The sequence below is a fragment of the Mirounga leonina genome, unplaced genomic scaffold (genome assembly GCF_011800145.1).
Source record: "Mirounga leonina isolate KUSES-001 unplaced genomic scaffold, KU_Mleo_1.0 Mir_82, whole genome shotgun sequence".
Classification (NCBI taxonomy): Eukaryota; Metazoa; Chordata; class Mammalia; order Carnivora; family Phocidae; genus Mirounga; species Mirounga leonina.
Window position 1 is genome coordinate 24,516,155 of NW_023270825.1, and position 19,168 is coordinate 24,535,322.

General features: G+C 53.7%; 1 protein-coding gene across 1 annotated transcript in view; it reads right to left on the reverse strand.

Moving 5' to 3' along the window:
• The window catches only part of TMEM63C (transmembrane protein 63C), a 34,191-nt gene that overhangs the window by 6,881 nt on the left and 8,142 nt on the right, over window positions 1-19,168 (reverse strand). The window contains exons 5-18 of the mRNA XM_034992384.1: window positions 14,652-14,794; window positions 13,162-13,210; window positions 11,335-11,443; window positions 9,327-9,400; window positions 8,634-8,714; window positions 8,395-8,518; window positions 7,511-7,644; window positions 5,760-5,882; window positions 5,242-5,395; window positions 4,092-4,198; window positions 3,212-3,298; window positions 2,579-2,644; window positions 403-565; window positions 111-216 (exon numbers count right to left, since the gene is read on the reverse strand). Coding sequence (XP_034848275.1) covers window positions 111-216; window positions 403-565; window positions 2,579-2,644; window positions 3,212-3,298; window positions 4,092-4,198; window positions 5,242-5,395; window positions 5,760-5,882; window positions 7,511-7,644; window positions 8,395-8,518; window positions 8,634-8,714; window positions 9,327-9,400; window positions 11,335-11,443; window positions 13,162-13,210; window positions 14,652-14,794 — 1,520 coding nt within the window. The remainder of the gene's footprint in view (window positions 1-110; window positions 217-402; window positions 566-2,578; window positions 2,645-3,211; window positions 3,299-4,091; window positions 4,199-5,241; window positions 5,396-5,759; window positions 5,883-7,510; window positions 7,645-8,394; window positions 8,519-8,633; window positions 8,715-9,326; window positions 9,401-11,334; window positions 11,444-13,161; window positions 13,211-14,651; window positions 14,795-19,168) is intronic.

Below are 19,168 nucleotides of genomic sequence, written 5' to 3' on the forward strand. Positions count from 1 at the left end.
GCTGACAGTCTGTCCCCGCCCGGCCTCCTCATACTCTGAGGGTGGGGGGCTCAACCCCTCCTCCCGGCCTGAGGGTGCGCAGCCCTGGGGGTGCCCGAGGGAAGCCTCACCGAAAGGGACGATGATAGGGCAGGTGATGCTGTATGCCACCACCACGCTGAAGACATTCATCATCCACGCATACTCACGCCCATATTGGAAGTCCATGGCCTGGCTCTGGGGCGGAAGGTGGGGGTCACTTGAGGTGGCCTGGTCCCCTTGCCTCAGGCCTGGAGGCGGGCTCCCTGCCACCCCCAGCCCACCTCGCGTCTCACCTCGGCTTCCTCATGCCCCTAGCAGGCTCCCTTCCTGACACCCTCCCCCAAGGGAAGAGCTGTGCGCAGGGAAGGGCCCGGCCCCCACCTTTCTGATGTGGACTCTCTCTGGCTCCGACCTGGAGAAGAAGAGGCGGGTGCTGTACAGGAAGAGGGACCCCAGGCGCAACAGCTCCATGCCCGTGCCCAGCAAAGCCGCTGTGATCACATAGTTGACGAAGAAGGCGCCATTGTCCGGCAGGAACACGCACCTGGCCGTGCGGACAGTGGGAGACAGCACAGAAGCCAGAGGGAGAAGGAAAGGGCCGGAACGTTGGGAGGGGTGTGGAGATGGGGATGGAGACGGGAGGGGGGGTGGGGAGGTGGGGGGGTGGAGATGGGGAGAGGGGTGGAGGGTGGGCGTGGAGATCGGGGGGTGGAGGGTGGGGGTGGAGATGGGAAGAGTAAGCTTCATATACACATGTGCCCCCAGCCCAATTTAGGTTAATGCACACCCTTCTGAGCAGGGATGGGGCTGGTCTACATCAAGTGTGGGTGTGTTGGGAAATACACTCTCTGGCTTGATCTAAAGCAGGGGTGCTTGAGCAGGACCCACAGACCCCAGAGAGTCCATGGGGAGAAGCTTGGGGGTCTGTGACCTTGAATGTGAGCAAATGAAGGAGACACGTGTCTTGACATTCATGAGCTTCTAACTGCAATGTACCACTTCTTTCCGTTAAGAACGTGGGCAACAAATCACAGCAACATCAGCTCTGGCTATGACCCAGTCACCAGTTGCAATCAGATATTTTCTTGGGGCGCCTGGGTGGCTCAGTTGGTTAAGCTTCTGCCTTCGGCTCAGATCATGATCCCAGGGTCCTGGGATCGAGCCCCACATCAGGCTCCCTGCTCCACAGGCTCCCCACTGCTCCTGCTCTCTCTCTCGCTAGCTCTCTCTCTCAAATAAATAAATAAAATCTTAAAGGTATTTTCATAGCCCACTGCAGTTAGTGGTGATATCTGACAATACCTTTGCACTTACCATCACTTCAAAATGATGGTAGTTATTAAACATGCAGCTAAATTAGATGCGCTAACTTAACGTGAATGAAATGTTCCTGTCCGCACGTGTGTGCTTGACCTAGCTGACCAACTTCAGCTAGGAGTCGTTCAGCCAGCTGAACGAATGGCCACACTGCCTGTCCTCACGTTGGTGACCCAGGCATCTCTGTTGCCCGTCATGTCCCCATCTACACAATTCTGTCAACTTTGAAAGGAGAAATCTGTGAGCTCCCTGGATATATTTCAAAACTCCTTCAAAAACTATTCTTTCTTGAAGGCATCAACATTGAGGCATGGACCTACAACTCTCTTCTCTCTCATACATAAACTGTATCGAAGATACTGACCTAACCAAAGATGAACTCATTCATCTTAGAATAAAAGAATCCAACTTAGCACAAGTATAGTTCAATTGCAGAAACCTTAGAGAATTCTGGTCCTTGCCCTATAAAGCAAGCTTGAAAGCTTGCACGTCATATGCAACATTACATCTTTGAAAATTGGGATTTTTTAACATTTGTAACCTAATACCAAAACAAAATCAAAATTGGCTGGATGCCCAACATGACGCGCGTGTTGCTTCGTCAAAGATCCCTCCGCGCCCCCCAGCTGAATGTTCTGCTGGCTCAGTAGCCTCAGGGTTCACACTGATGCGTCTAAAACAATAAAATGTAACTTTAGCTTGCTTGTATTTAAAATGCATTGTCCTCTTATTAAACGTGCAAATAAAGATTTTATTACAAATGTACTTTTTACAATATTTTGATAGCAATATTTCAGTATAATTGGTTTTCTTTGTAATCCAGGTATTTCGTGCATTTAAAGACATCTATTCAGAGTGTATATAAAACTGGCAGAATCTGAATAAGCTCTGTGGATTGTATAATGTCAGTCTCCTGGTTGGGATTCGGCATTATAGTTGTGCAAGATGTTACCAGAGGGGGAACTGGATGAAGGGTACACAGGACAGTGTGGGGGCAATTTCCTGTAAATGTACAATTATTTTCAAAACTTCATTCAGAGAAGGGATCCCTGGGCTTTACCAGATTGCCAAATGGGCCCCGGGCCCGGGAAAGGTTAAGAGTCTGCTTAATGAGAGTCTTTGCAGGCATTCATCTCTACCTGTGTGAGCTAATGAAGACGACATGTGTCTACCTGGCAGGGACCCCTGGGAGCCCCAGCGTACACGGGGGCACTCCTGGGGCACATGCTCTAGTACTCACTGGAACCTGATGGACGCCTGCTCCAAGTAGTAGATGTCAAAGAGCCACCGGAAAAAGACATCCAAACTAGAAGCAAGAACACGGTACGCCCTTTAGTTAATGAATCTATGAGCGGAGGCTTGGGGTTCAGTCCCTCTTGGGCCTGGCTTGCCTCCCTCTGTCCTCCCCGGCTCAATCCCTAGAGACTCTGGCATTCTAGTATTCCAGCTGGTCAGTCCATACTGCCTCTCTGCCTTCTTAATGCTGGGCCACCCCTGCCCCGAACACTTTGGCCTCTCATCTCAAGGCCGCCTCTTCTAGCAAATCTTTGCCAGCCATTTTTCCCACAGGGCTCTCTCCCTCTTCTGAATTTCCACTGCACATTGGCTGCGTTTTTCCCACCTGGGGCTGTCAGTTAGCTGATAGACATGGCTTCTTGCCCCAGCTGGATGATAAGCTCTTTGAAGGCAGAGTTCATGGCTGACCCCTTAGGGTTCACAGGATACCTGGCTCATGCTAGGCTCATGACCGGCACTGGACTGTCATTTGAGGAATGGATTTGTAGCGACCACAGTAGGCCTACAGTATCTGAAAGAGGAGGTTCCAACTCTAGGGTGAGCCTGTCTGAGAGAGGGATACTTGGAGGGGAGGTACCTGGTCAGTCCCATTGAGGGCAGAATAATCACCATGAACACCAGAAAGATGTAACACTTGTTCACGATGATCAGATTCTGGCTTGATCTAGAAGAGAACAAACAAACATGTGATAAGAACCAGAGGCCTAACTACAGAATGGATGGAAAACAGAGACAGCGACCTGGCCTAGAAAAGGGTTGGCCAGTGCCTACCAGCGCCCCCCACACAGAGCACTGGGAGCTGTGTGGTCGCTGGGAGGGCAGGGGCGGCAGCCTCGGCCAGCCGCGTCAGCTTGGGGCACAGGATGGGGGGAAGGGCACACAGGTGCTGTGTGCTTGGTATCTTTGTTAGAGGGACATTACCAACGAGGCTCAGGATCCCTGCAGAGTTTCAGTAATCTACATAAGCCATGTTCTTGGCCAGAGAAAAGACCAGTAAGGGTTTCTGTTAGGACAAACCTCTTGGCTTACTGCCTGGTCAGATGGTAGGAACTTCTGGTGCAGGAAATCACTTTTGAGACCCACACAGCCTTCAGGCAAAAGCAGGGATCCTGAGCCTCAGTGCATGGCTGGAGGCTGACAGAGCAGCCCAAGGAGCGCTTGGTTTGGGCCTGAATGTGCCTGAGATGGTAGCCCCATCTCAGTATTCCTGAGGCCAGAGGCCCAGAGACAACTCAGTCCCCTCTTTCAAAAAAAAAAAAAAAAAAAAAAATATATATATATATATATATGTATATATCTTAGTCTTTTGGGATGGTTTTGGTTATCAAAACCCATGTCAATTCTATTCCCCAGGCTGGATGGGAGGCCCCAAGCACCAGGCTTGTGGGGCAGTGGGCACGGGAAGGGGCCGGGGCCGGGGCAAAGAGCAGGGCTGGGGGAGGAGGCCCCCTTCTCACCTGGTCCAGTGGGCCTCTAAGAAGGCGGAGAGGTAGACAATCAGAGGCATGATCACTGTAAATGCCCACAGCATCAGGGAGGGGAAGAACTGGGTTATGACTGGGTTCTGTGGGGGTAGAGCGGGGAAGGGTGGAGAGACATCAGTATAAGCAGCGCCCCTGCCCCTCTCAGGCCACCCCTGCCTCTCCCACACCTCTGGCCTCTTCTCCCCCCACTTAGTCCCAGAGCAGGTTTGGTTTCCGAGGCTGTGCAGTGGACCTGGCCTTCCTGGTCAGCCTTGCTGGCTAGCAGTCTGCCTGGCTGGGGCAGGCAGAGGCTGACACGCCAAGGTCAAGTGGTGCCTCAAGGGGCATGGTCTTCTATGCTGAGGTCCCTGGAGGGGCAGCCTGGGCTGTCCCTGGGGACTTCGCCCTCGGGCCAGAGCCAGCTGCTGTCACTGACCTCTCTCAGCTCAGAGAGAAGACACTCCCTTTCACGTGATGTCATGTGAAAGGTGCTAGAGAAGGGGGCAGGTGTGAAGGAAGAATCCCTAGGGGAGCTGTGGTGCCCCTGGGGCCTACTGTGAAGCTGACAAGGGGGGTCAGAAGCAAGCAGCAGAAGTGGTGCGGCTTGGCTGTGCGTGTGTGTGCGTGTGCGTGCGTGCGCGTGTGCACGTGCGTGCATGTGTATTGTGCACGTGCATGTGCGTATGTGTGCGTGTGTGCATGCGTGCATGGGCATGCGTGTGTCGCTGGATAGGGGTGGAGGTCATATGGAAGAGGAGGCCTTCCAGGCCCGTTACGACAGCCTGGAGGCTACAGGATTTGGAAATGGGAGGGGCCAGTCCAGTTCCTCTGCAGTCCCCTGTCAGGACGAAGCAGCCTCTACGTTCAGGGATGGCCCCCCAAGCCCTGGCACTCCCAGCCTGGAGTGAGGGAGGTGGAGGTCCCCGTTCTCCTGGATGGCTGCATTGGAACTGACCTCACTCTTCGCCACCCTCAGCCGTCTCCCTCAAACGAGGGACCCCTAGCTCTTGAAAGTGGGGAGAACAGAGCTGTCACACTGGCCACATGTTGGCAGGTGCACGGGAGCCATGTTCCAGGGGCCCCCCATCCCATCCTTCCCTCATTTCCCAGGGGCCCCCACGTCTGGCCCGAGCAGAGGTAGCACCTGCAGCTTCTCAATGGGGCGGGTGACGTTGTACATGTCGATGGTGTTGATGATGATGGCGGGCGTGGTGAGGAAGAAGAAGAAGAAGAAGAGGAAGGTGTTGATTGCGATAAAGCGGGCCCACCAATGGAAGCGGCGGACAGACAGGTGTTTCCTGGGGAGGATGGAGGAGGAAGACGTATTTAGGAAGGAGCTCGGGTCCCAGCCCTTAGATGGGGCCCACATCCAGATTCCTGCATGCCAACTGGAGACCCAGGCTGCCCTGGTCTAATTGAGTCCCCGGGGCCCAGACCTGCACGCACCGGGCCCTGGATCTGCCCCTCAGTCATGTCCTTTGTCAAGGCCCTGGTGGTGGGCTGGGTTTGGGGGTAGGCTGGGGCTGTGGTGCTCAGAAGAGGACAGGGCCCAGCCCCGTGGGCAACAGAGTAGGGGAACAGGCCCCTATTCCTTTCCCACCCTGTTGCCTTCTTCAGTCTCAGAGGAGCTAAAGGGAGAGAGGAGGAGCACAGGGGGCTTACCAAATGATGTCTTGTGGGTGTGGGGCCAGGGCGACCCTCCAGCAGTAGGATTTGACGATGGTGCTCACGGAGGACTGCTGGGGGTGCACGCCGCACTGGATGTATTTATAATCTTCCCGGATGCTGCGGAGATGCGGGGAGGAGACAGAGGTCTCGGGCTGAGGACAACAGGCTTAGGAGGGGGTCTCACACCAGGGTCCTACAGATGGCCCCACTTCCTGGGGATTCTCGAAGCCTTGGGAATGCCTCCCAGGATCTTACAGTTAGGTCGCTCCTAAAGCCTAGTCCCTGGAGGAAAGGGGCAGCAGTGGGAGGGACTACCTGGGAAGGGAGGGGACCACATGGTTCTCAGTTAAAGTCTTTTCCCCTTGACAGCAGGGACAGCACAAAGACATGCTCTTTCCTCGAGGTTGACGGGGGAGGCACTAACTTCAGCCTCATCTTAGTATTAATAGCTACCAACTGAGTTCTTTTTGTGTGCCTGACACTGTGCTGATTGGCAATGAATAGAAATCCCAGTCGAACAGATTACTAAATTGGGATGCCTGAAGACATAACCAAAGAGGGGCAAGTGCCGGCACTGAAGTCTTTGGTCTTATTCACATTTCTGCTGTAATTAAACCTCAGATCCTTTCTGCTGGGTGACAGTGTCTCAGAAAAGAAACAGTACTGGGGCACCTGGGTGGCTCAGTCGGTTAAGCATCTGCTTTCAGCTGAGGTCATGATCCCCAGGTGTGGGATCAAGCCCCACATCGGGCTCCTTGCTTGGTGAGGAGCCTGCTTCTCCCTCTGCCTGCCACTCCCCCTGCTTGTGCTCTCTTTCTCTCTGACAAATTAATAAAATCTTTAAAAAAAAAAGAAAAGAAAAGAAGCAGTATTGTCTTACATTGGTATACTGTTTTATAGCACATATATACTAAATAGATCACATATCCCTTCTTAACCCTCTGGGAGGTGGACAGGGAAGTTTTAAGCGAACCAATTTGACAGATAAAAAATTTGAGAGTATAAGGGACTTGCGAATTGCACACAATCGCATTTGACTAAATTCTAGGCTGTTCTACCTGTAGGGTGTGGGTGGGTGAGGACAAAGTGGTGTGTATGATCAGGCTCCCTCAGAGAGAGGAGGGCCCCCACAATCCTCAAGGGACTGATGCCAGGGTTCTCATCTATTTGATCCTATCCTAAGGATCCTTCCAGAACATACCCGATTGCATCTAATCCACTGCCTACCAAAGGAGAGCTGCCAGAGGCAGAGGCAGAGGAGGGAGGAGGCTGTAAGGCTATGAATTAGGGGAGGCCTGCAGCAGGAGAGCAGAAATAGCAAGGAGAGCTTCTCTACCCTAACTCTGTCATTTGTGGTGAGGAAAGGGGTGATGTGTAATGGGGAAAAAATGGATTCATTCTTGTCAAGGCCTAGAAGAGGAACCAAGATGTCTACTCTGACCACCTTCATGCTGAAGCAAGGACATATGGGGATGGGGAGCCCAAGGGCCTGGGTATCTCTGGAGACAAGCTGAGTCTGGCAGCTGTGGGGAAATGGATGCAGACATGCTCTGAAAAGCAAGATGGCGGCTGCCTGTGAGGAGCATGGAGGGGTTGAGGGGTGGTCAGAATATGGCAAACTGGAGGGAGGTTCTCTTTCATCTCCCCTTGGCTGGAATGGGGGTGAAAGAAGATGGTTTCAGAGAAGCAGAAGCCCATTCTCAGGGCTGGGCTGGGCACAGCAAGCCGCTGGCCCCGGCACTCACTGCTTCGTCATCCTGGCGTCCTGGAAGGTGACAAAGATCAGGTCCAGACGCTTCAGCCGAACGCGGTTGAGCTCAGCGTTGAACTCGTCAGTCAGCTGCTCCTCCAGCTCACTGTAATATTGCTCTGCATCTACCTGGGGTGAGATTTGGCCCTCAGAGCTGGAGAAGCCAGGGTGCTAGGAAGGCTGCGCCGAGACATAAGGCCTCTCTCCACTCAGGTGGTGGGCCTGAGGCCTTGGTTCCATTCCCAACTCCCTTCGAAGCCTGGCAAAGAGCTCAGGATCCCAGTGGGCTCCCAGATCCCAGCTCAAGAACAGGAGAAGGCTATGACTCTGAAATTAGCTCCCTGCTCTTAGATCAGGGGAACATGAGGCACAGCTGGGGGCTAGGGGATGCTTCTGGACTTGGACAGGACTCCAGAGGAGTGATAGAATGCGTCTCCAGCATTTTCAGGAAATGGAGATGATTCTTTTTCTGGACTGGCTAGAGTTCAGTCCTGCCCTGTGGCCTCCTCCCAGCCACAGTGGTTGGGTGAGAAGATGGAGCCCAGTGCCTTCAAATGTTCCTGTCCTCGCCCTTTGAAAGCCTGAGGCATGGCAGCCTACAGCAGTCTGCCATGTTCTCTCTGGTCCTCCCACCCAAGACTGGAAGTGGGCAAGAGCAAGCCTCCCTGGATCGCTCCAGAGGGGATCCAAGAAAGGCTTCAGCTCCTCTACACTCTCCACAGGGATGCAGGGCATGGCAGAAAGGGAGGGAGGAGCCAGGAGTCACAGCACCAGAGCAGATCTGAATGGGGCCCGAGGGTACCGAGCCCCGGACAGAGCTGGAGACCCTGTGCCCCAGCCCCTCCTCTGCCGTGTCCCTTGATTCCCCGGGCCAGGTACCTCCTTGAAGCAGGTCCAGCACTTGCAGAAGCACAGGCGGGAGCAGGGGTGGGTCTTGATCATCACCTTCCCGCTCTTCTTGGCCTTGGCAGTGTAGTAGAGCCGGCCCCGCATCGCGTGGCGCCTGTCGACGGGCGGGCCATGAGAGGAAGCATCTTGTGGTCCGGGGGGCCAGCAGCGCCACACCCTCCCCTTGCACCCCCCAGCACAGATCCAGACAGGCCCTGCTGCCGACTCACCTCTGATCATCCAGCTCGATCAGCATCCTGACGTCATAGCAGAAGTGGACTCTGGTCACCACGCACCCCGGATAAGCCTCACTGTAGCCACAGACACAGAGGCTGAACCAGCCTGTGGTGCTGGGGATGGGCCATACTACCCCGACCCCCACCCAGAACTACAGCCCACAGGGCCGGGTAGCTCAGCTGCCTGTGGTCCCTGGTTCTTGGATGGGAGACTCTATTCCTCGTTCCTAAGGTCAAGTTTCAGAGTTGATCCCTGGTAATCAGAGATTTGCCACATCCTTCCCGGATGATCCAGAATAGGGCCAGCAGGCAGAACTGGAAATTCCTGCCCATGAGAGATAATTAGCTCCTGGGCTAGGAACTTGGGTCACAAAAGATGCCCCAACATGACCTGCTCTGGATAACTGTGGTCCAGGAGCTCGCCGGGCTCTGTGGTTGGAGCAATGAGGGAAAGAAAGAAAATTATACCCCTCACCATGCAGGAAAGCCCTTGACTTCAGAAACCCTGCTCTGGCCCCAGAGCCTCTGCCATTCTGGAAGGCTACTCCTGAGCCAAGTCCAGGATGGGCTACCACCTGGGGTGTCTCTCGCTCTGCCATCCTATGCCAACTTACTACCGACATGAAGATGTAGGCAGGGTTACCGGGAGGAGGCAATCCATGCTTCAGCCTACTCTGACCCACTTACTGAAAATGCTTAATGATGATTTCTGGGTCTTGGATGTCCGTGGGGACATAGGTGATCATTAGTGTCCTTGTGACCTAGGTGGGGAGGGCAAATGGAGAAAGAAGACTGATTATACAGGACTCCCGGATGTCTGGGTCTTCGGTGGCCCAGAACTGTCTGGAGTAGGCCCACTACTCAACAGGCTGCCCCCTCGCTTCCCTGGCCTGCATCCCTGACTTCAGCACGGCTGTGGGCTGTGGGCAGTGGGCAGCTACAGGCAGGCAAGCCACATCTCTGTTATTCTCTGGGGCCTGCTGCAGGCCCCCTGCCAGACAGCTGAGGTCAAGGGAGAAAGAGCCAGGAGCTGCAGACAGGGCCAGCCAGGGAGGAGGTCCAGAGCTCCAGGACCGACAGACGGTGCTCATGCTCTTGTGCTGACTATCCCCGCCATCATTCTGGCCGCGCTGTCGTCAGTGAAGTAGGGCCGTCCCTAACATGAGACTGGGCAGGGGAGGTGGAGTTAGGGAGTTAGGAGGTGAGGAGATAGGAGGTGAGGAGAGTTAGGGAGTTAGGAGGTGAGGAGACTCTGGGGAGGGGATGAGGAAGCCCCTCAAACTTCACATTTTGTTCTGTGAGTGGGAAACGTCGTCCTGAGTCATCCCCTCAGGGTGACAATCTGGTAAACCGAGCTTCAAGAGACAGGAGTCTCAGCAGAAGCTTCTGGGGACAAGAAGGAAAGCTGAAGTAGCTGAGTCCAGACTGGTCAAGGGTGCCCAAGCCTCTGTGCCTGCAGGCCAAACGCATTTGGGGTAACCTTTCAGGGGTATGTGGATTTGCGTTCTGGGGTAGGGTAGACTGAATCAGTCCGTTAGGACGGATGGCATCGAGGGAGCTGATCCTACTCCACTAAAGCTCTGAATGGCTGAGGACAGAGCCAAGGATGTTAGTTGTCACTGTTTTCCTTCCCCACCAGAGCCAGGACAGCCGGCATGCTCCCTCACTTGCAGGTGCTGGGGCTGGGGCTGGGGCTGGGGCTGGGGCTGAGGCTGGGGCTGGGGCTGGGGCTGGAGCTGGCGCTGGGGCTGGGGCTGGGGCTGGAGCTGGGCTGGAGCTGGGGCTGGGGCTGGGGCTATGTGGGTGCTGGTGCAGGTGTGGGTGTGGGTGTTAGCTTGGGTGGGCAGCACTGCCAGGCCCACCTGCAGCCCCTCAGCCTCATCTCTACACCCCAAGGGCAGCTGTGCATATTAAACCCTGGACTGCCAATGTTAGCCAGCAAGGTGTAAAGAGTTAAAGCCTCGAATGCAGCCTCAACCAGTGATGGCCAGGGAGCTGGTGGGAATGTGCAGACTGCTCCCCTAGGCAGGGTAAATCTAGGGTGCTTGTTCTACCCAACTCCCAGGGTAGTGAGAGTCGCTCCTTAACCTCTCCCTCTTACCTGCATTTTCTTTTCCATCCCACTTCCCCACCCTCTAGTGGTTTTTCCTAGGATCACCTTCAAAATAAGTGAATGCTGTGCAGACTCTTATCTTAGGGCCGCTTGGGAGGTGGGGTGACCCAAACCAGGACAGTGGGGCTACCTGGGCCGGGCCCTGGGCTCTCTGACCTCAGAGACTGTGGAAGGGCAAGGACCTCGGGCACTCCCCAGCAGGGGACACTGAGCACTTAGGATGGAAGTGCCTGCCGGTCCAGGGGTTTGTTAACCTTTTAGTTTGTGGATGGCTGGGGCTCAGGGGTCTTCAGAGAGGGGCCGGGCAGCAGGGCAAGGGGTAGGAGGCCCCTGGGAGCAGCTGTTTACCAACCGGTGTGGAAGCGTTCCAGTGGCTTACCAAGCAGGACAGCTGTGCGAGGTGCCAGGTAATGACTCACCGGGCCAAGGGGAGGAGGCTTGCCCTGCTCCGGTGAGACTGCCCCCCACAGGTGTGCAGAATGTGCGAACTGGGATGCCTCTGAGGGTCGGGAGTGCAATGGTCCAGCGGGGGCCGGCTCTGGCTGGGAGGGAGCAGCTCGGGAGTTCTTTTCACTTACTCACCTTGTAGCTCTTCTTGGGCACAAACCCTAAACAGTGATGAGCCATAAAGACGAGGTTGATGAGGAAGTAGAGGAAGGAGAAGCAGCTATGCAGCCACAGGACCTTACTCCTGCCAGAAACCAGACACAGGAGGGGTGAGACCACCCTCTCCCACCCCAGGCAGTCTCCCCCTGCTGCCCTCTGGTACTTCCAGACACTTGGCCACCTTGGAAGGGGATGGCCATGGTAAGAAGGGCGGGGGGGCACACCAGCTACCGCAGGCCAGCATTTACTGAGTGCTTACTATACGCCAGACCCAGGGTGGGACTAGATGCTTTCTGTACCTTTTCTCACCAGATTCTCACACCCTATGAGGGTGCTACTGTGGCTATCTTCATTTTATCCATAGGGAAATGAGGGCCAGAGGCAGAGGTCACTCCCGGCCGTGGCAGCACTGGGAGGTGAGCCTGGGGCAGAGGACGCCCAGGGACTCCTCACCACCATATCGGGCTGCTGGAGGCTCCAGCTCATGCTCCCACAGCCGCCAGGCAGCCCAAGTGGGGGGGGCCATCAGCCCTCAGTGCCGAGGGATGGGGGGGTCCTACTCGGGCCCCGAGGGAGGAGGGCCCAGCGGATTCGCTCTACCTCTCCTGGGACAGGAAGAGTGGTGGCACCAGGGCTTTGGGCTCGTACGATGCTGTCCCAAGGCATCCGGCCAAGAGGACTGTTCAGAAATAGGACCCACCTTATTTGGTGTTGTTTGAGAAGAGAAAGCTGCCTTGCTTCAAAATCTCTCCTCAACACTTGCCCCAGTGCCTGACATTTCACCGAATATTCCCTATCCAGCTAGGTGTCCTCGGAGGGGGCAAGTTTCTCTGGACTCTGAGGAACACTCCAGCTCTCTGCCAGTATGGACTTATGGATGTTGAAGGTCTTTCCTGCCCTATTAAAACTAACATCTTGTCGGGAAGGCGTAGGCACCTTACACCAGTGGCTGGCCTGGGAGAACCTGGTGAGCTCCGGAGTTGGCAGCACCAGGGGAGGGGCCACCTGGAAGGAGAGGTAAAAGGATGCCATAGCCCCATCCTGCTGATTTGGGAGCTTGATGGATTGCAGGGTGCAGGGGGAAGTGGGGCAGGGATGGGTGAACCCCCACTCACACCTGCTGGACCTGCCCCTTCAGCTTTGTCAGGAAGTCGGCCACATGTGGCCAAGATCCCCAGCAGGCCTATTTTCTCAGCGTGGACCGGCAGGGCCACATGTGGCTAAGTACACATTGACTGAGCCACCAGTTGTGTTGGCTGCTGCTGAAATCCACGAATCACGTCCAACGTTTGTTCCTCCCCTGCTTCCCCCCAGACTAGGAATGCAGCTCGGGGTGGGAGGGCACTGCCCCGGACCCAGGGCCAGCTAACAGCAGAGGTGGGGCATGAAGCCGGGTTACATGGGTCCTCAGCCCCCCACCTCCCCCTGGGGGTATGGGAATTGGGTCTATGCATTAGTCATTAGATGAGGGTTGACATGCACTATTTTTGGGCAGGAAAGAATAGCTCAAGCCTCTGCTTGCTACAGGGTCTTTGCCACTTGGGCGCTGGATGTAATAAACCAACAGGACTGTCTTTCCAGGTCTTTGGAGTGGCCAGTTTGGGTGGTTCTACCTATTACAGATATGGGGACACTGAGGCACCAAGAGAATGCAACTTCTGGCCTCCTGCTCAGTACATGGGTCCCAAGGAAACCAGGCCTTAGCAGCGAAGCAGTGCCCACATTTTCGACCCACACGCTGGACCTTCTCTCCCCACTAATGCCCAGCCAGTAGAACGGGAGGTAAGAGGATCAGGTACCTACTCTATGGAGACATTGACGATGGTGGTCCGACCAAAGTGGCTATTCCAATCTGGAAGAGAAGAAAGTGGAGGTCCTCAAGGCTGGTTCCTTGATTGAGTGAGTCGAGGGGGCTGCTTGAATTCAAGGTTCCTGAATGCATGCCTGGGGTCTGGAGATGTTTGCCCATGTCCTGCCCTTCCTTCTCGTTCCCCAGAACTTGCCTCCAACTCCCAAGAAAGCCAGCAGAGGCCTCTTCTTCTCCCTGGGACTACTGGTTGAGGCTCTACGGCTGTGACGTGAGACCAAGTCTTGGTGTGGCATCCCCAGTGCCCAACTGGAGCGTGGCAGACACCACCAGTAAGCACTTACTGAAGGAGCCCAGGGCTCCGCCATGAGTGGAGGGATGAAATCAGCAAGGCTGTTACCACTGGCAACAATCACAAGAATGTCACGTTGCCTCATTGGGACAGAATAAATCCTTCTGGCAAAGTGCATTAGTTTGTCGGTGTAGACACCTCTGAATGTTATGAAACGTGTCCAGAAATCCTGTATTAATATAACATATACATTATATACAATATATCATCACCAACACACTAGCTCTTAGGAAGAGAATTTGGAAAGATAGAAGTTGCTGACTCTGGTGACAGTATTTGGTGGCGCAGACATCACATGCTACCTTGAATTAACTGAAGTCTACCTCTGGCTGAGGAGAAACAGCCCTGTGAGGAAGCAGGGTACCACTGGCTGCCACCCGGGCATGGTGGGCGCTACACGACCCCACCTAGCTACACAGCCTCCAGCCCTGCCCCTCCTCACGTTGCTAAGTGAAATACCGGCTGTTATTCACTGAGCGCTCACTACGAGCCGGGCACCAGGCATGCATTCTCTCCCAATCCCCATGACAGTTGAGGACCCGACGCCCGGGGAGAGTGATCTGCTGCAGATAAGATGAAATAATTTGCGAGATTGGGCGAAGGTGTTTTCTCGGAAGCAGATGTGGGTCAAAGTTGGGGAACCAAGATTTTTCTGTCTTCGAAGCCCAAGCCCACAATGTCAGTCTGTCCAAAGGACTTGCCCTTTTATAACAAGCATAGCGAGACTTCCTAGGAGACCAATTTTGCACTTCTAGGGCTGTGTCTGGTCATCGTGCAGGTGGGGAGAGATCAAGTTCAGGGATCTCTGCCGTAGGTCACATGCCATAAAAAGGCCTCGCAAGCACCTGGCCAGGTGTAGCGCGGGGCTGCCGATAAACCTTCAGTTCCAGGCTGAATTACTATCGCACGCCTGCTGTACCAAGGTCCTGAGCCAACCTCGTGACGACGGACGTCTCCTCTCCAGTCTCCACGTGGGAGAACTGAAGTTTGGGTGGACTCAGCTCACATCACTAATTTTGAGAAGTGGAATTCAATTTTGGATTTCTAGACTCGAGACCCACGCTCTGTCCTGTCTCCCGGGCTGCCCCTCTGCTCTGGGGGCCCAGGGCCCTGGGCACACTGAGCTCCGCCTACCCAGAACGGTTCCGGTGTAGTTGACAGGCAAGATGATACCCAAGGAGGGGATGCAGAGGATGAGCACAAAGATGATGAGGTGATACTGGAACATGATGTAGATGCGGGCATCATCTCCACACTTGCTGATCAGATCCTCGTTCCTGGAAGAGACACACAGACAAGGACATTCCTCAGGAGCCTGTGAGGCCACAGGTATACTGGAAGGAGGGCAAGGAAGAGAAGATTGTCACCCTACCCCCAAGTTTTTATTTTTAATTTTTTTTTAGAATGATCACCCTTTGTCTTAAAGCCTCTATCATGCCTGAAATGTATTTCACTGAATTTCACGGGCATATCCAAAGTCGAAGCTGTTACACACACACGCTTGGGAATCCAGAGGCACTTTAGAAATCATGCAGTCATTCCATCTTTCCTTGCTTCGTGTTGAGTGCTTTCTATGGGGCGTGCACCAGACCAACCAGTAGTGATATGGAGAGGCATCCGATTTTTTTTTAAGTTGTTTCTTTTAATTTGTTAATTAAAAGGGAATTCTTTTTTTTTTAATTTATTGAAAGAGAGAGAATGAGAGAGAGAGAGAGAGCATGAGAGGGGGGAAGGTCAGAGGGAGAAGCAGACTCCCCGCTGAGCAGGGAACCCGATGTGGGACTCGATCCTGGGGCTCCAGGATCGTGACCTGAGCCGAAGGCAGCTGCTTAACCGACTGAGCCACCCAGGCGCCCTAAAAGAGAATTCTTTTTTTTTTTTTAAGATGTATTTATTTGAGAGAGTGAGAATGAGAGAGAGAGAGAGTACATGATGGGGGGAGGGTTAGAGGGAGAAGCAAGCTCCTTGCTGAGCAGGGAGCCCAATGCGGGACTCGATCCAGGGACTCCAGGATCATGACCTGAGCCAAAGGCAGTCGCTTAACCAACTGAGCCACCCAGGCGCCCCCTAAAAGAGAATTCTTAAGGTCACAATGACATATCACTCCACACGGCCAGATTGGCCAAAGTTAGAAAGACAAGAGCAAGTGCCGGCGAGTGTCCGGGGGCACTGGGCGCTCTCCCCCACGCACGGGTACATACTCTGGCACCGCTGCTTTGGCCAACAGTTGGTATTATCTAAGGACACTGACTACATGCACAGCCTGTGACCCAGCAACTCCGCGCCTCGTTTTATTCCCAGTGGAAGCACATGCACATGTATATCAAGAGACACGTGTAAGAATCTCAGATGCATTATTTCTAACAGCCCCAAACAACCTAAATGTCTACCAAAGGTGGAAACGGACACAAGAATTGTGAGATACAGGGGCGCCCGGCTGGCTCAGTCAGTGGAGCGTGCGACTCTAGATCCTGGGGGTGTGAGCTGAGGCCACACATTGGGCACAGAGTCTACTTTAAAAAAAAGAGTGTGAGATACATATGTATATGTATATATGTGAGATCTATATGTAATGATATAGGTATAGAATGAAATACTGTACAGAGGGCGCCTGGGTGGCTCAGTTGGTTAAGCGACTGCCTTCGGCTCAGGTCATGATCCTGGAGTCCCGGGATCGAGTCCACATCGGGCTCCCTGCTCGGCAGGGAGTCTGCTTCTCCCTCTCCCACTCCCCGTTTGTGTTCCCTCTCTCGCTGTGTCTTTCTCTGTCAAATAAATAAATAAAATCTTTAAAAAAAAAAAAAAGAAAGAAATACTGTACAGAGATAAAAATGAAAGACCACAGCTGAACTTCACAAACACAATGTTGGGTGAAAGCTCTAGGCACAAACAATACATACAAATGTTTCCATACACAAAGTTCAAAAATAGGCGATACTGAACTATGGAGAGAGAAGTCAGGATACGGGTTGTCTTTGGAGAGGGGGAGGTAGGGGGAAGTGACAGGGGGTTGGGAGGGAGCAGGAGGGGGGCTCCTGGAGTGCTGGCAGTTCTAATCCTTGATCTGCTTTGCTACAACTGAGCTGGACCTTGATTTTTGTGCGCTTGTCCATATGTGTGTTATACTTCAAAAAGAAATTTAAAAGCAACACACGCTTATTATAGGATTTTGGGGAAATACAAAGGAGAAGAAAATCATTCCCCTAGAATCTCATCCAACCTAAGATAATGACCATGAAGCACTTTGGTCCATTGCCTTTAGTTTTTTGTCGTTGTGCCAGTTGAATTTCGTGACTATAATATAAACAGCATTGGAGGTATTGTTGTGTTGCTTAGGTTTTCATCTGAAGCCTTTTCTGACTGTCTCACGTTTTGTGTAAACGTTTTCATGGCTGCACAGTGGTAACAGTTATAGTGGCCTCCATTTCCAGGGCGCTGGTTCATACCCAGCACCAAGGTGGCCTCCCCACTCGGCTGGTGGACGTCCCAGGGTTTACTCACCCCTGCGCTCCGGTCAGGCTTGTAGGGAGTATGCAACTTCTAGCATCCAGTCCAGGATTCAGATTTATTTTTAAACAATACTATAAAGAGCATATCTTCAAGGCGTTTCAATAATCCCCATTTAGGGAATTATTTAGAGCTCTCAATTTTTTTTTTTTTTTTTTTAACTGCAAGCCGTTAAAATACTTCCTGCCCTGGACTTGAGAATTAAATCCCAAGAATGGGGTGGGTGGGAACTGGTGAGAAGGCGGGGTGCTGGGGAGCAGGAACGAAGGGAGAGTCCTGCTGCAGGCTTGGGTGCCAAGACCTGGTCACCTGACAGGAGTGAGCCTCTGACAGGGTGGGGCTGAGAGAGCCTCCAGTCTCAGGAGGGAGCCGAGACACCGACCCCCTGCCCGGAAGTTCCAGCCACCACCCTCCTCCTCACAACTAATTCTCCTCTTGGCTCTAGTCGCTTCCCTCCTGTTTCCTCTTTCTGGAGACCCACTGTATCCATTGTCCTCTCTCATCTTCGAATTCACAGCCACCTCTCTCCACATCTTGGAACTACCACTGGGCTCAAGGGCACACTGGCTACTCTGAAATACAAGAAACTCCTCAAGCCTCCATTCCCTGACCTGCTTCCCCTCAAGTTCCAGCCAATATCGTCACCTCCCTCCTCCCGCCCACCTCTTCCTCTGCCTCAACTTCACAGACACCTTACCCAGGAACCGTTCCCCCAACGGAGACCCAAATCACTGACGTCCACTGATGTGCACGCCCTCTTCGTGCTCTCGTTGCACTCAACCAGGAGTTCAGAGCTCACAGGCTGCCCGCCACACCCTCGAGGCCTTCAGGGAGGCCAGCCCTAAAGATCGCCGCCTCTTCCTCCTGCCCCTGCGACACTCTTTTTTGATCTTGCTTCCCATTTGGGGTGACCGATCTGCTCCCACAATTTCAACTATGACCTTGTGCACCCATCTCCCAGGCCGCGCCCTCCTGCTCGGCCTTTCTCCAAAGCTTTAACGAACCCTGTTTTTCAATAGCTTGCTGGTCAACTCGCGGGTTTGCCCTAGCCATAATTCATCATTCCCCCAACTCCTCGTATCTCATCAGCATCCAACTAGTGGCGTCACCATCTTCCCCAGAAACCAGACTTGGATCACTCCTTTTCTTAACCAGTTGGAGACCAGATGGGAGGCCATCTGCCTCCTCCCTTGGTCAGCACCCCCTCTCACCTGGACACTGGAAAACCCTCCTTAGGTGCTCACCTTGCCTCTGGACTTGCTCAACTGCCAGTCCCCCCCCATACTCCTGCCTACAAACAGATTCTCACCCTGAGTATCCTGCTCAAAATTAGGAATTAGCTCTTTACTGCCTCTAGATCAAAGCCCAGGTTTCTTAGCATGGCAGTCAAGATCCTAGCTGATTCTTCTAGCCCAATCTTTTAGCCTCTCTCTTGAGATGTATCCTTGTTTCTAGCCACACCAGACTGACCATTTCTGGATGCTTCGGCCCATCTCTGTCCCAAATCTTCACTCATGCAGTCCTTTCTTTGTGATGGGCCCTCCACTGGGCCTAGTGTGGAAATTCTTCCCATCTTTCAAGGCCTAGCTCAAAACTTGCTTCCCCTGAACCCTCTAGCTGGAATTAATTTCTTGTTCCCCCAAATGCCCTTTGTCCGGCAATAAAACTTCCCTATTATGAGTGAGTCTTGTTAACCTTTGCCTCTCCAACTAGACTGCTTGGGCATTGTGCCCGGGGACTCTGGCGTCCCTGTCCCTGCTCAGGGACTGAGCTGTCTCAGCGGCGTGAGGCTGTCTTCTAGACCCTGCTCCTAAAGGATGCAGGATGCACCGTGCAACGGCCAGCCATCCTCCCTTCCCGGATGATGTGCTCCCAATGGAGGAGCCTCTGGGTGGAGTCAGGTAGGGGGAAGAGGATCCTCACCCAGACACACACACTGCGCACACTGACCTCCCCTGACCTGCAGGTCCGGGCACGCACACCTGAACAGCTGCACGCGGATTTGCACCAATGTAGCGATGTGCCTCTTTTATTTCATATTTGCACGCACACCACAGAGTCACCTACCACCCGAAGTCTTACGCTTCTCTCCTGCAACACGGACACATTCTTCCCCACCCTGAATACACCCATCAACGTGTCAG